Raw genomic sequence first — 17,056 nt, 5'->3', positions numbered from 1 at the left:
TTTTTTTAATGCATATAACATGTTTTATACTACTGGGACTAGTTAAACATACCCGACCCAATGTAGTGAAACATCTTTCGTTTATCTGTAAATATTGTAAGTAAAGTGAATCAAGCGATGTTTGTAACAGAATTATAACAGCCATTCATAATTACCGCGGGGCATTGCTTACTTTGATTGGCTGTTGTACACGACATATATTTAGCCCCGCCTTCATGACGTAAAGTTGTCAAACCCGTTGGGTTTTTAAATTTTAATAATTTGCTGGCGTGTAGGGGTCTTTCGCAGTGGGAGGAAACCGGAGGATTCGCCGAAAACCCACTAGGCTGGACAGGCGACCCTACTCCTTGTCACTTACAACAGCGGAATCGAAACCACTCCAGTTGACTCAATGACAGACTTTATGATACAGCGCGCACGCGCTAACTATTTGCCCCCCCTCCACTCTCTATGTTTAAACCTGGACTAACAATTAAGGACCGGAAAAAAGGAGAATCTTCCCAGGTGGGATTTGCCATGATGCGAACACTAATGACAACAAACAATATCACAATATAAAACACACAATTTGTACGTTTTGTTTGTTACACATTGAAATAGGTTTGGCAAGTCATCCTACTCCTTGTCGCGTACAAGCTTGCGATGGAAACCACGTCAATTGACTCAATGACAGGCCTTATGATCTAAAGCGCACGTTTTCAGTTTGAAATATAAAGATTTATTTAACAGTTAATGTTTATATTGTCAATAATATGGGTTCACAGCCATCTTTTCCGAGCTTAGCGCCCATAAAGGTTTTAATCAGGTCCCGTCTCTGTTGATGATGAGTTGTTAGACGACAATAATCTACTCCGATTTTAGTGCCCATAAAGGCCTTAATCAGACCCCCTTCTCTGTTACGGTGGATTATTAAAGATCGGAGCTATTCTTGAATTGGGCCGATTTTTGAAACCCATCAATTTATAAAATGTACGTCGAAAGTCCGGATTTTTCACAGCATAAACTATAAAATTCATCCCGGAATTCAACAAACAGAGCGGTGTTACAATATGAATCACCATTCTAGGAACACTGTTGGTTAGATGTTTTAATATCAGGACGACCATATTGGGTATCCAACACATGGCAAAGATTCCAAACACCAACATAAACATCTTCACTAGCTTCATTTCAATCTCAAACGTCTTCTTGGCATCTTGAATTTGAAGTCGAAGGATTTCTTTCTGTTGTTTGGCGGCTATTTTTAAAATGATCGCGTAACACACACTAATTATAATAAAACATATAAAAAACGCGACACATTGTATGTAGACTTGAAACTCCATTTTCAAGAAAATAAAAGCATGACAAATTGGACAGGTATACCAGTTGTTGTAATAAGCTGGGATAAATCCAGCGTTAAGGGAAATCAACCAACCGACTAATATCACCACCTTCGCTCTAAAGGTATTCATAATAGTTTCGTAATGAATTGAATAGCCGATATAAAGGGCGCGATCAAAGGCCGTCGCCATTAAGAAGTAAACAGACGCCGCTCCGGAAGTTGTAAACGTGACGTATTTAAATATACAGTATACTCGGCTATGATCTAAGATGTCCATTAACGTCGGCATGTACAACAGAAATTGCATGGGGATCACCAATCCCCCGATCATCAAATCAGCAATCGCCAGGGAAACCACAAACATATTTGGTATTGTTCTTAATACTTCCGTCTTGCAGACCGCGACTATTGTTAACGTGTTTCCACCACATATAAACAGACCGAGAATGATATACAGGATAGGAAAGACTATAATTTCCAGACCGCTTGGTGAAGATGATGTAATATTTGTACAATTGGTACTCATCGTTTAAACTCGACAATGTCCTTTCTACCTTTTGAAAATCACTGCTAAAGTCAAATATATAAATATACGATTGTTTAATATCGCAATCAATAACCAATACACATTAAACTCGGCAGCTGTTTATCGGTTGTTGTATCCCCGTCTAAACTCGTCAATGTCCTCAACAATTATTAAAATGCAAGACTTGAGGTGTGAGTCAAATATAGATATATATATATATATATATATATATATATATATATCCGACTGTTTAATATCAGCTAATAAAAATTAAACTAGACAGCAGTGTTTATCGGTTCCGGTGCCGGAATTTAAACTCCCAACTTGAATATCCCAACAGAAGATTCACGAATATTCAATATCGTTAGCAACAATTAAAATTTTTTAAACTCAGCAGCATTCTTAATACTTGTGAATATCATCTTTAAATATCGGTGTCACTGTCTAAACTAGTTGACGTCCTTTATACTTCAAAATATAACTACTGACGAGAGGAGACGAGATATTCTAAAACTGTTCAACAATAGCTACACAACAACTCAACTCGGCATCATGCTGATTATTATCTCTGAGTATCAGAACTACAGATATGAAATGTTCTAATATACACGACTGTTCAACAATAAGCAATATCAACTAAACTCGGTTCTATATTCTTAACATCTGTGAATATCAGGACTGAAGATCTGAAACTTGGGTGAAATGAGATATTCTGTAAGTTGTTAATCAAGAATCAATATTGTTATGCTAACTGATGATGATGTTATTCACATCGTTAATTGGCACATGTAATATTAGAATTCCTTCCATTACAAAACAAATACAGGTGCGGATATACCGTTATTAGTTGTGTCAATTTCATTCGCTATTATTCATTCGAAAATAATGAAACGAAAAAAACCAATTAGGGGCCCTGATAAAGAAACTAAAATAAAATAGGGATCTAACGTGTCACAGGGGCTAATTAGGGCGGGCATACGTCAAACAGCGTGTTATGAGAGAAATTGACAAGAGTTGTTTTACGTGTATAGGATTTTCTATTGGCAGAAGTGCCGGCAAGCGTCTTGTCGTTCGGTTCAAACGAAAAACAAACGAGGCGCTTGCTGTCTTGCGTGTACGAACACGCAGAAGTTTTTATACTGGCAATGAAATGGAGTTTATAGAGACGGATATTAATACTTACAGAACGGTCGTTTTGTGCCGTCAAATCTCGTCTCGTGGGTTTTCTCCGGGACCTCCGACTGCTAAAGACCCCTATTGAATTATTGAAATAAAATTGAACCATATGTTAGTCCCGATCTGTTACTCTGTCTCCCCCTCTCTGTTGATGTTACTGTTTTCTGTCATTCACGATATAAATCATAGATTTGGAACTTAAAGCAAAGAAACATACGCAATCAGTCTTAAGCACCCACAAAGTTTTTCAAAGTGATCTAGTGAAATAATTCTAAAAATGTTTATCTGATAGTTTTCTTCCTTGTGCCCCAATGATTCCCTAAAACGAGTTCGGAATTTATGATTGAAAAATTTTGAAATTCGATAAGCATCTTCCTTTCATCCCAATAAAGAATTACAATTAAATAAGAGAAAATACGACCTACTAATTCTTCCTTCCGATCCCAGGCAAAAAATCCCTGAAATTTTAACTGAGCAATTCCCCAGGGATTCCTGTATAAAGTTATCAGAAAAAACTGTTGACGGCCGAGGAAGACGACGATATACGACAAATCATTGCCTCCATTTCACATAGATATTAAGAGAGAGAGAGAGAGAGAGAGAGAGAGAGAGAGAGAAATTAAAAGTAAGCCTTTTGAAAAAAAAAAAATGAAATTATCGCTGTTAATTTTGTTGTACAATCCACACGAATTAATTTGACGAAAAGGTATATTTGAACAATGTTTTCCTCTCACATCTTTCAGTACTAATTTCTTTACTTGAATCTTGGTGGGGTCATTCAATCAAGGAGTTAGGCCCGGGCATCATTACGTGTAGATCACTGCAAGCCACAGCAGCGCAGAAAATGGTAATTATGTTCATGCATTAAGTAAACTTAGTTTATTATATGACTATTAGTAGAATTTGTGTTGGAAATGAAATGGGGCTTAACGTCCGATTTATCAGCACCAACCGGGCTGAAGAAAACAGACCTTATTGTTATTTAAGGGAATTGTTCCCGGACAGTGAGGCTACGGACTAATCTTATTGTTATATGAGGGAATTGTTCCCGGACAGTGATGCTACGGACTACTTTTATTTGTAATTCACTCTGTTCTGCACCACTACTTGGAAACCAAGCCGGAAAATATCCGAGAAACTTTCCTAGCCTACACCGCAGGCTAACCAGCGCTCTGTCCACTGATGGGGCAGTTTATACCCCCCTCCCCCCTCACAACCCCTTTATCACTCACTCTAATATATAGGGTAGCTTCTACCCCCTGCCCCCCCCCTTCATCACTCTAATAATTATATAGGGAAGCATCTAACAATGTTAACACCCAGAATTTAACTTAATTCTTTTTTTAACTCTTGTATATGCTGCATTCCTGAAATGGATGCGGTGGCGTTTCGCACCCCCCCCCCCCCCTGCACGCATAAAACCTTACATCATCCTTCATCACTCCAACCACTGTATTTGACTAATTATGGAGTACAATAACAATAATGTAATCCAGCCACCGGGAATAACATGTCTTACCTGTTGTCTTACCTGTCTATCAGGATAGAGTCAAGAACAATGCGATATATTTGTAATCCAGACACCAGGAATAACATGTATCATTTTAATAACTACTCTATTGTCTTGTTTCTCATTATTAAAATATCTTTATTTGTTCACTCAATATTAATTAACCAGACATAATTTTTATAATTTTTAATTATTTTTCACTGTCTCATTAAGACCTTTTCATCCTGTTTGATTTGCTCCCTGGATATTAATAACTAGTTTATAATATGTCTTATGAAGCGGATGATTAGAATTATAACTAATATAAACATATATTGTCTGGTGCTTCAGGGGGATTAGTTATAGACTAGAGATCTAATTAATATCCAACATAACAGGGGATAATCAAATGTTTTTATCATAAGCTACCTATTATTGACCAGGTATCCTACCTGTTGTCTTACCTGTCTGTCAGGAAAGAGTCAATAACAATGAGATATACAGATAAGTAAAAGATCTCCTAACCCAAGAACAACAGAGGATAGTGTAGATTTAGATACAATCAGGTACAATTATCATTAAATCTAACCTAAATCTACACTAGGATTGGGTTAGATCTTTTACTTACTTATTCTTAGATTTTTCACTGATTCGTCAAGCATCTGTCTTCAGATCCTCGAGAAGACGGGTGGTGGGGGACGGGGGATGGTGGGGGCTGGATAGATAGCATGTGCGCGCTGTATCATCATAATGTCTGTCATTGAGTCAACTGGCGTGATTTTGATTCCCGGTTGTACGTGACAAGGAGTAGGGTTTTCTCTGGGTCCTCTGGTTTTCTTCCACTGTTAAAGACCCCTACGTGCAAGTGAATTACTGAAATAAAATTGAACCATGTGTTAGTCCCAAAGTGACCTAGTTTGTGTCGAGTGACCCATTTCTCTCACTCTCCCCTCAAGAAGACAGTTGGCACATAGAATCCTTTCCACCCATCTCATCGCTCAGTTTTTAGCCGTTTTTCTCCAGTCAAGGCTTCAATGAGATATATTTCAACATTGTTCCTAAAAACAAGTACATCCATATAAATCTACATTTTTTTATTAGCTATCATTATTAACATCAGAAACAAAACCTTTAATAGTTTAAACTTGATTATTTGTTAAAACTTTCACAGTTACAATCTTTAATTACACACATATCAATATACTGTAGATCAATCATATTTAAAACAATTTTAACATGGCAATAGGTCAAGCAAAATAACCTTCTTGTCACTCACTTTATCATAATGTGTTTAAATCAGAAATTTTAATGATTTAACACCTGGTAGTTGCATGTAATTAAACAAACATTATGCAAAAACTAAATCTTGTCTATTGCAGATCTTTCTTTAGGCCGGAAAAGTTAATTTTCAGCAAATTCCCTTTACATTATCTAGCTGTTAACTATTATAGTGCGAACTGCCAGCTCTTTATCTAATATCCCATATGTAAACAAATTCCAAATGTTGATCGCAAGAACTGTAGAGGTTTATAATATTCTATAAGTATATGTACATGACCAGTATATATAATATGTTCAGCTGCATTCAAAGATTGAAGATATTCGTTTTTTATAAATAGGTATTTAGATGGCCAGTTTATATAATATGTTTTGCTGTATTCAAAGATTAAAGATATTCGTTTTTTATAAATAGGTATTTAGATGGCCAGTTTATATAATATGTTTCGCTGTTTTCAAAGATTAAAGATATTCTGTTTTCATAAATAAGGAATCAATATTGAAACATTCAATTTATACACACATTGGGTTGTATTTCACGTCATATTGATTCTGAAAGTTAAATTTAATTCCTGTTACAATCTCTAGAAAACCAGTTACAAATATTGTTTATAAAAGTTGACACAATCAAACAAATCTTTCTGAGTTGTCCTCATTAGAAGAGAATATTTTAATTGTAGTTCTGGGTCGTCAGTCGATATTTTAAAAATCGTTTTTGCGAAGACCTCTGTAAATATAATCAACAACCACGAAGTAAGGTCAAATATGGTTGGACAATTAGTCGAATCGTCCTTCAGTTGGCTCCATATATAGAATTCTACAACAGACGCAGCAGCGGCCAGACTTGGTCTCTGTGTAAAAAATAAAAAGAGAAAGATTAACATTATATAATAAATCTGATTAAAACACAGATCCTATTTCGTTTCGTTTTTTTATAGTTCAAAATTTCATTTTACTTGTCTTTACTACATTAGGATCTGGAAGACTTGTTATATAACTCATGTTCTGGTTGATGTGAGGGATTAGCCAATGAAATGGTCTCTCACAGCGAGTTCTTGGCATGCTGTGCACGAACTGTTAGTAACCCACTAGAAACGTCAACGCTTACTTAATAATTAATGTCTGACGTCATAGAGTCAAAAGTCGCTTGTATGACCCCTGACACGACCTTCCACTACAACTGGCCAGATCTTCATGTAGTAGAGACCATCGAAATTATATAAAAAAAAAGACGAAACGAAATATAGATGTATATTTTACTCAGATTGATAATATTTGTTTTTATTTTGTTTTTATGAGTAGAATCTAATTTATCCTGTGGTGAGGGAGGGATATTTGTGTTTATTTTGTTTTTATGAGTAGAATCTAATTTATCCTGTGGCGAGGGAGGGATATTGAAATGTGCTCCGTTCCGTCCCGTCCCACCTTTCGTCACAAGTTTGCTTCTTGAGTACATCTCTTATATCTCATAAACCGTTCTTGTAATTTCGTACCCATATCAACCTATTATCGTAGTTGTGCCTCTTGCTAATTAGCAATTTCTCAGATTACTAATTTATCTGTTTCCATGGAAACAAATTTGAGAAGTGGTAAACATCATATTTACCTGTTGTGGATCTCTGTCTAATATTTTATATACAAGATTCTGAATAACATCAGGTACAGCATCTGAAAACACAGAAATCATTTGACTTTAATCTGTTATACATGTAAACAATCTACATAGCTAAACCTGTATCACACCTTGTCAATGATGAACTGTGATATATTAGAATAGTTAAACCTGTATCACACCTTATGAATGATGAACTGTGCTATTTTAGATTAAAAAAAATAACATTCACTGTACACAAACTAGGTCATTTATGGACAACAACATATGGTTCAATTTTATTTCAATAATTTGCTTGCACGTAGAGGTCTTTACCTGTGGGAGGAAACCGGAGGACCTGGAGAAAACCCACAAGGTTGAACAGGCGACTCTACTCCTTGTCACGTACAACCGGCGAATCAACACCACGCCAGTTGATCCAATAACAGACCTTATGATACAGTACACACATGCTAACCATTCGGCCATCCCACTTCCCTGAATATTTAGTGAGCCAGCTTTTTATCCACTGAGCAAACAATAAGGGCAAATGAGTATCATAACAATATACTTCCATATTAAATACAGGTGTATAAATGTATATATACGCCACCTACCTGGTAATGTTGATAAATACAGGTGTGTAAATACAGGTGTATAATTGTATACGCCACCTACCTGGTAATGTTGGTAAATCAGACATCTGGTATAAACTGCTGTTTAAACATTTACTCCCAGTTTGACCAGAAAATGGATTCTCTAAACCGAAAATTTCATACGCCAAAGTTCCGACAGCCCATAAGTCACTTTTTCCATAATCTAACACAGCTCTACCACTTCTACTAGGTGTAGCACAAGCTATCTGAAATATTTAATATTGGTGGGGTATAATATAACAACTACTCAACTCCAGAGTTATCTCCCCATACAAACCACTAACTACATACATTTTCCTGTTACTTCCAAAATCTTTACCCTTGACATTAAGCCACCCCAATCCCATAAATAAAAGTATAAAATATTAATGTAATTATTCCGTTTCTATAAAAACAAGACAATTTGTGCTTTTTGTCGGTTGGGGTGATGTAGATGATGAAACTGAATGTTAAAAGATATCCATTACAAATCAGCATTGATACTTCGTTTTTTTCAAAAGTTTTGGACGACCCCCTAGACCCGAAAAAACTAATATCCAGCATGACCGCCACTCCTTGACATAATATAACCTTGGCTAGACCAGATTTCAAGCATGTGATCCGCTTGCGCAATCTTCTTACCAAACCATGCAGAGCTCAATTTGAATTCAAAATGATATTTTGGGTATTTGATGTCAGTTTTAGCTATGTAGCTCATGAAGATTTTATATGGGTAAGTGGAAACGAAAGTTTTCGGTAGTGGGTGTGGTTGCCATTGGAAACCAGTTTACTTTTTAAGTTACAGAATAACTGATGATTGAATATTTAGGCCTAATAGAGTAAAATAAAACAGTTCCTCCTATAAACAAGGTACTGAGTCAACCAAGGCACACACAGTTTCAAACCAGCATTATATACTTTACTTACTTCCGGTGCCATTAAAGAAGGGTTACCCCCCTTAGACTGTTCATTTGTAATATAAGGTATCTTTAAACCATATTCTTCATCTGCTAAACAACATCCAAAATCACTTATAACTAACGCTGGCATACCTAGATAATATATTATATATTGTTACATCAATTATAACCAACCTAGATCATATATTACAGAATAATCCAGGCGACATTTTTTATTATTTGTATGTTTACGATCATGTCATATATAGCTGAATCCTTATACCAAATGTTTTCAAATTCCTCTCCCACAAGTGGCCACTGTTTGTGTATTTTACACAGAAATCAGTAATTATTAACCAAGACTTTTGATCGACACAATCGTGTTAGATCAACATATAATTCATCGAAAGGAGACATGGCTGAAATCAAAAGGTTGTAATGAGACACAAGGGTTTAAAGATAACAAACTCAATATCCACTCAACACAAACTAGGTCATTTTGGGACTAACATATAATAATATTTATTTCATACGTTAACCATTCGCCCCCTTCCATGACAGACTTTATGACTCCTCGACCCATATTATTTGAATTCAAGTATTACCTTTTGTACAGTCAATGAGTATATTATTAGACTTTAAATCACGATGAGCTATACCATGAAAGTTCAGATGTTCAACACCTTCCAGTAGTTGAGCCAGAAGAAATAATTTTGTTGTCATATCTAGATCATTCTCAGATAAATACTCTCTTAGTGTACATGTATATCTGAAAATATACAAAATATTCATCATTTGAAACAGACATATCCTCTTTATCCGTATGTCATGTTCATGAAGAAAGCCAGATGACGATAAAAAATGGGGTTTAACGTCCACATAATAATAAATTATAACACATACTTATGGAAGAACAATTACTGATTTATTTAGGCGGTTGTTTCGAAGAGAGTTCGAAATGTCGCCTAAATAAATCAGTAATTGTTCTTCCATAAGTATGTGTTATAGTTTATTGCTCTATCCAGTTACTAAAAGCCTCTAAAAGGTCCATATAATAGAAACATGGTCATTTTGGGACTAATGTAAATAATACATTGAAAGAAGATTTACCATGTCATATGTAACATCTTTATTTCAAAAATTCACACAGATTCTTTAGCACATGCAGGAAACTGGATGACCAGAGAATACTATCAAGGTTAGGTAAAGCATCTCTACTCTTTGTCATGCACAATATTCTGAGCAAAACCACACAACTCAAACCAAAGATAGACATTATGAATAAGCATTAGACCATTCGTTCTATGAGAGTTCTTAAACAAACCTAGTTCCCTTTGATAAAAGAACCAATGAAATGGTCTGATTAGTCAATGTTTAAGAGACATGTGCCATGAATTATGGGAGACATTTATAGAGCAGTAGAAAATAAAACAAAAGTTAAATATAAACAGTTTACATCATTCAGTCTGGTAAAATAAATTCCGTGGGGGGATTGATCAGTGGCAGAGGCGTTGTCTTTGAAGGACTGAAAATTTTACCAAGCCACAGGAACAACTTTCTGTGTTGGAACATTTCCGCACCTTATTTCTAGAAAATCCCTAAAGCCCAGCGCAGATCAAATAATATTTGTTAGGATCTAAGAAAATAAATGTTTTATACCTTTATTAAATTTCCTGCAAACTTTAACGCAAACAACCAACATATGTTCAAAAGAGATCAATATTGATGATTGATACAAACATCACATGGTAACACAAGGACCAGGATAGCTATTTCTTAGCGAAATACTGATCAGATGAGAGAGAGAGAGGGAGAGAGAGAGAAATGGGGTTTAACCTCCACTCGACACAAACTAGGTCATTTCGGGACTAACATATGGTTCAATTTTATTTCAATAATTCGCTTGCGCGTAGGGGTCTTCAGCAGTGGGGGGAAACCGGAGGACCCGGTGAAAACCCACGAGGTTGTACAGGTGACCCTACTTCTTGTCACGTAAAACCGTGGAATCGAAACCACGCCAGCACGTGCTAACCATTCGACCATCCATCTCCCCCACCAAATTCAACGCAAACAAGACTCCAAATTCAACGCAAACAAGACTAACACAACCATTTGTTGGCCTACAAATGTTAGTCAATCTGTGATAGGCCTAAAATGATTTTAATTCCCACCTTTTCATTACCAGGAACATGGTCATATTTCTCCCCAAACCATTGTCGTGTAATCTTGTTGGTAGAGCAGCAGGATATTTCACAGACGCGTCGGGTATATCGGGAACATCACCAATAAAAACTTCTTTCATATCAACAATATTTGGATGTGGAGGAAGATGGCATGGCTGTTCGCTGTAGAAAAACAAGATAGGTTGCCAGGCAACTAAACATACGCCCACAGCAGCTGAATCGTCCGAGCGGTCGACAAGAGTTGTCGTATATTTGTTCTTTTGTAGGTAATTAGGGGGCATTTAATAGACAATTTCATACAGATGACATTATAATTTTCGTCGTTTGCGGGTTCACAAGGTTCTAAAAACTAAAACAAGGGCTGTAACTCTGGAAGTAATCTACAGAAATTGTTGAAATTCGACAGACTTTTTCGTTATACTAATTCAAATAATACATATCAATTTCATACAGATCAGATGATAACTTTTGTCGTTCGAACGTTCACAAGGTTCAACAAAGTAAAACAAGGGCCATAACTCCAGAAGTAATTGACAGAAATTGCTGACATTCAATAGGCTTCTTCATTTCACTAATTTAAATGATGCATATGAATTTCATACAGATTGGGTGATAACTTTTGTCGTTCAAGCGTTCACAAGATTCAACAATGTGAAACAAGGGCCATAACTCTAGATGTAATTAACGGAAATTTGCTGAAACTCAATAGGCTTGTTCGTTTTACAAATTTAAACGATACCTTTCATACAGATAGGATAATAACTCTTGTCGGTAAAGCATTCACAAGGTACAACAAAGTGAAAAAAGGGCCATTACTCACGGTGTAATTAACGGAAATTGTTGAAATTCAATAGGCATCTTCGTTGCACTAATTTAAATGATGCATATCAATTTCAAACATACTGGATGATAACTGTTGTCATAAGAGCGTTCAAACGATTCAACAAAGTGAAACAAGGGCCATAACTTTAGATGTAATTAACGGAAATTGCTGAAATTTAATAAGCTTCCTTGTTTTACTAATCTAAATTATGCATATAAATTTCATACAGATCGGATAATAACTTTTGTCGTTAGAGCATTCACAAGGTACAACAAAGTGAAACAAGGGCCATAACTCACGACGTAATTAACGGAAATTGCTGAAATTCTATAGGCTTCTTCGTTTCACTAATTTAAATGATGCATATCAATTTCAAACAGATCGGATGATAACGGTTGTCATTAGAGCGTTCACAAGATTCAACAAAGTGAAACAAGGGCCAAATTGCCGAAATTCAATAGGCTTCTTTGTTTTACTAATTTAAATGATGCATATAAATTTCATACAGATCGGGTGATAACTTTTGTCGTTAGAGCGTTCACAAGGTGCAACAAAGTGAAACAAGGGCCATAACTCCAGACGAAATTAACGGAAGTTATTGAAATTATAAAGGCTTCTTCATCTCACTAATGCAAACAACATATATTAATTTCAAAACAACTGTTGATAAATGTATTCTGTAGAGTGTTCACAAGAAATTGTGGACGACGGACGGACAGACGGGGGCGACGGCAATATACGACCACATTTCCATGTGGGCGTATAAAAATGATTTGATAAAAAAAATGTGCACATAGTTTCTTATTAATGTATTTGATACATTAAAACAACAAAAGATTTATAAAGGGCGATACTTTTGTTAAAATAAGGCAAACAATTTTGAGTAAATTCTTAACTTTAGTTGGAGAATGCTTTGTGAATTCAGGGCAAGGTTCGGGACTGTACAGAGCTCTGGACGTTTACGGCTACGGATCCATTCATATCATCTGATATGTACTAATAACTCACCTCTCATTGAAGTTAATTATATTTAGACTTTCTTGGTCTATTCTCATTTTAGCTGGTATTGTTTCTTTCTTCATGGCCTGAGAAATGGCGATTGTATTAGATTCAGCATCGTAGTTAAACATCATTTTAACGGCCAAATCACAACAAACATCTGGTGGTTTATGTTTCTCAGGATTTTCTACATCTGAAAAATAAATTAAAATTAAAAAAAAAAATGTTCTGGACGTCATTCACAGCAAGGGAAAAGGAAGTCGTGTAACTGAGGGAGAGAGAAATGGGGACTAACATCAAATTGACACAAATTAGGTCATTTCGGGACTAACATATAGTACAATTATATATCAATAATTGGCTTTTGCATACATCTAAAGCGGGTCTTTAGCAGAGTTAGACAAGCTGTTGTAATGCAAGATACACCCACACTTTGCAAGAGGCAGACAGAGAAAACAGGAGAATAAAGTCCTATTCGTACCATAAGGAGCCATAATCCAGGATGTTATGGTCCAACATGTGTCAATATCAAAAGGAACTGGGATCTTTGTGAAATAAATATACATTTTAAGTTTCATCAAACTGGATAAAAATTGTGACCTCTAGAGGACCACAAACTAAAAACATAATTTTTCGTACATTCAAGGGCCATAATCCAGGAAGTTACAGTCCGATATGTGCAGATATCGAAAGGAACTGAGATCCTTGGGATATAAACATACACTTTAAGTTTCATCAAAATCGGATAACAATTGTGACCTATATAGAAGGTCTACAAAATTGGTATCACATACCTTTACACTATTTGCGCAAGGAAGTAGTGATTTTCCTGGGCAATTTCACAATATTCAAACTTCCCTGTTTTTAAAGTCATCATAATCACCACTTAAAACTTTGCTTAAAAAGTTCATTTCTTATACGTCATCACAATCACAAATTAAAAACAGGCCAATATCGAAAGGAACCAAGATCTTTTGGGTCAAAATTAGATCAAACATGTGATCTGTAGAGTGTCCACAAACAAATTGTGGACAAACGTGTGAACAGACATGGGCGATGACAATATACGTCCACATGAAAAAGTTTGCATATAAAAAGTCAATGGCACATCAGGACTTTGATGGACGTATTGATACAATGAAATCATATCTTATACAAACTGTTATAAAATGGATTAAATGATCGCCTGTTACCTTGTAGTAAAAAGTCTTCCTCGTCTAAATCAATACCAAGAACGAAAATATCACTATCATCATCATCAAACACCAGAGGTTGGCCGTCAGCATCCTGACTTTCTTCTTGAACAAACGTAACAAAATCAACATCATCATCACACTCCAGAGGTTGGCCGTCAGCATCCTGACTTTCATCTTGAACAAACGTAACAAAATCAACATCATCATCAAACACCAGAGGTTGGCCGTCAGCATCCTGACTTTCATTTTGAACAAACGTAACAAAATCAACATCATCATCCCGCTCCAGTATCTCAATACTATCTGAATCGGACACCATGGAATTGACAGAAAAATCTCCACTTTCACAATCAGGCGATAAATCCATTAAAACGGATTCATTGCTGTTACTTTTGTTGTTTAATTCCCCAGGTTGCGACGACGGCATGAATTCTGTCTTCACTTCTTCAACTAAAATACATAAATCAAAAAGCTTATTTTTAAAAAAATAAGGACCAATGGTGACTCAGTCAGTATTGAGAGAGAGAAATGGGGTTTAACATCCACTCTACACAAACTAGGTCATTTCGGGACTAACATATGCTTCAATTTTATTTCAATGATTCGCTTGCACGTAAGGGGTATTTAACAGCAGGAGGAAGCCTGAGGACCAGGAGAAATCCCATGAGGTTGGACAGACGACCCTAGTCCTATTAACAAAACAACCAGGGAATAGAAACCAAACCAGTTGACTCAATGACAGACCTTATGATACAACGCGCACATGCTAACCAATCGGCCATCCAACTCCCCAGTACTGAGCTAACTCACTAACCAGGAGGCTTGAGGTTCAATCTCATTGTTGACGGAGAAAGAGCCTCAGAATTTTGCAACTTGGTTTCCCCCCAGTTAGTTGTGCATGATGCCAGACCCTGAAAGGGAAACATCTAGTGGTTGGCATACCACGAAAAAACGACGTCCCGTATCTTTCATTGGAAGGAAATTAAAAATCACTAGACAAGTGGAATTAGGAAATCTGGATAAAATGCAATTTTATAAATTAGAACTTTCAATTATAATTGTACCTTCGGTCTCTGATTGGTTATTTTCAGCATGTTCTGATTGGTTAATTTCAACATGTTCTGATTGGTTCTGTTTGTATCTGGCTTCATAGACAGCAGCATTACAGCCTTTTGCAATAAACGAACCTAATTCTAGATCATCCAGACAGAAAGCCGATGGTTTAAATGGCTTGTTGTATGTTGATGGTAAGTCAAAACTCTTACATGCATCCTAAAAAACACCAAAACATTTTAGTATTAGATAATGAATAAAATATAAACAAATGACAAGGCGTGTTCCTTTAAATCATACAAGTACAGGAGAGATGGAGTTTAACATCCACTTGACAAAAACTAGGTCACTTCGGGACTAACACATGGTTTAATTTTATTTCAATCATTCGCTTGCGCGTAGGGGTCTTTAGCAGTGGGAGGAAACCCGAGGACTCGAAGAAAACCCACGAGGTTGGACAGGCGACCCTACTCCTTGTCACGTACAACCGGGGAATCATACAAGTACATGTTACACCAGTCCCAGATCTGGCCAACTATTGTTTGGATGGTACAGTCTGTCTTCATTTATGGCTTTTTTTTAAGTTATAGACAAAGTGAAAACTGGATGTCTAGAGACAGAACCTCATATTCTTGATGTGCTTTACGTCATCTAGGGTTATTATTTATAACGATCAATCAGTCAGTGTTGACAGTGCCATTCAGTTTATATTGCCAAATATGGATGTAAGCGCATCATGCACAGCAAAAATATGACGATCTGGTTCTAGCTGCACTTGACAGGACGTCTATCAAAAATCCATTTTACCCGAATATTACTGCAGATGTTAGAGGCATTCTCATTTTCATTATCTTCAAATGATGATATTCCCACTCCAATAAATGCGAAGAGAGGGAGATAGCGACCATTAGCTGACTGACGAATTCCTCCCGAAATTCCTTGCAAAGCAGCCCTTCTTCTCAGCTCTGCTGCAACCGTACGGATCGAAACACGAGGAAATAAGCCATCAAAAACTGCTCGTTGAATGGATGGTTTGGTTGACAAAGGAACATTGTTCTGAACATTGCAGGTTTTTGGAATTTCTCTGAGACCGACCTTCTCTGTGGTCTGGAAAACTGACTGGAAAACCTGTCGTCCATTCTGAATGGCTCTCGAAACAACTTTTTTCACGGCCGTTTCGATCCCAACACCTCCTGTCGCCTGCACCCACAATGGGGTCACAAGTTTATGAAATAACAGCTCTTTCATGTAATGTTGTTTAGGTACAATCTAGGAAAAAATAAAACTACCCCATACTAAAGATGGGGGAATTTCTTCCTTGATTCGCCCTTCAGAATCTTGCAATAGCTACGCAATAAAAATATTGCCAATGTTATGATCACGTGACACTGACATCAATATCCGGTTGAATCGTACACTACACAATTGGTAAATAGCAATGTCGACCACCTTTCTTTGGCCAAGACGTAACCCCCAATTTCTCATTGTGCAATTCGTACAACTATCACGCTATGTCATATTTTTATATATTATTCTTCTCCATCAGGATCAAAGAGTTGCACGTCTTCGAGCCTTATATTTATGGGCCCCGTTATTTATCCGTATTCCTGGGAGATTGACCAAAGCGGGGTAGGCTAATCACCGGAAATCACCTATAAACACCGGAATACACTTACAAGCACCGGAATTCACTTTGAAGACATCAGAATTCGCCCGCAAGATCTTCATATTTACTAACATTTTGAATTAATATTAATATTGAATTACTTAAAGACACCGAAAATCCCCGAAATTCATTTTGAAAACATATAAACACCGGAATTCACTTTCAAAATATCGGAATTCGCACTTAATATTTAATAATAGTTTGCATTAATAATACAT

General features: G+C 36.4%; 1 protein-coding gene across 1 annotated transcript; it reads right to left on the bottom strand.

Moving 5' to 3' along the window:
* Positions 1 to 5,592: 5,592 nt before the first annotated feature.
* LOC126816421 (serine/threonine-protein kinase Pink1, mitochondrial) lies at positions 5,593 to 16,551 on the bottom strand. Its single transcript, XM_050542959.1, has 10 exons — positions 15,980 to 16,551; positions 15,184 to 15,391; positions 14,117 to 14,569; positions 12,933 to 13,116; positions 11,090 to 11,263; positions 9,524 to 9,687; positions 8,947 to 9,071; positions 8,063 to 8,246; positions 7,400 to 7,461; positions 5,593 to 6,644 (listed from the first exon to the last, which is right to left on the bottom strand). The coding sequence occupies exons 1-10, from the start codon at positions 16,418 to 16,420 to the stop codon at positions 6,390 to 6,392; spliced, it is 2,250 nt and encodes a 749-aa protein (XP_050398916.1). The 5' UTR covers positions 16,421 to 16,551; the 3' UTR covers positions 5,593 to 6,389.
* Between the last annotated feature and the right edge of the window lie 505 nt (positions 16,552 to 17,056).

This window comes from Patella vulgata, chromosome 3 (genome assembly GCF_932274485.2).
Source record: "Patella vulgata chromosome 3, xgPatVulg1.2, whole genome shotgun sequence".
NCBI classification, from domain to species: Eukaryota; Metazoa; Mollusca; class Gastropoda; family Patellidae; genus Patella; species Patella vulgata.
The sequence above is the reverse complement of the archived record's forward strand: the minus strand, read 5'-3'. Positions and strand labels throughout refer to the sequence as shown.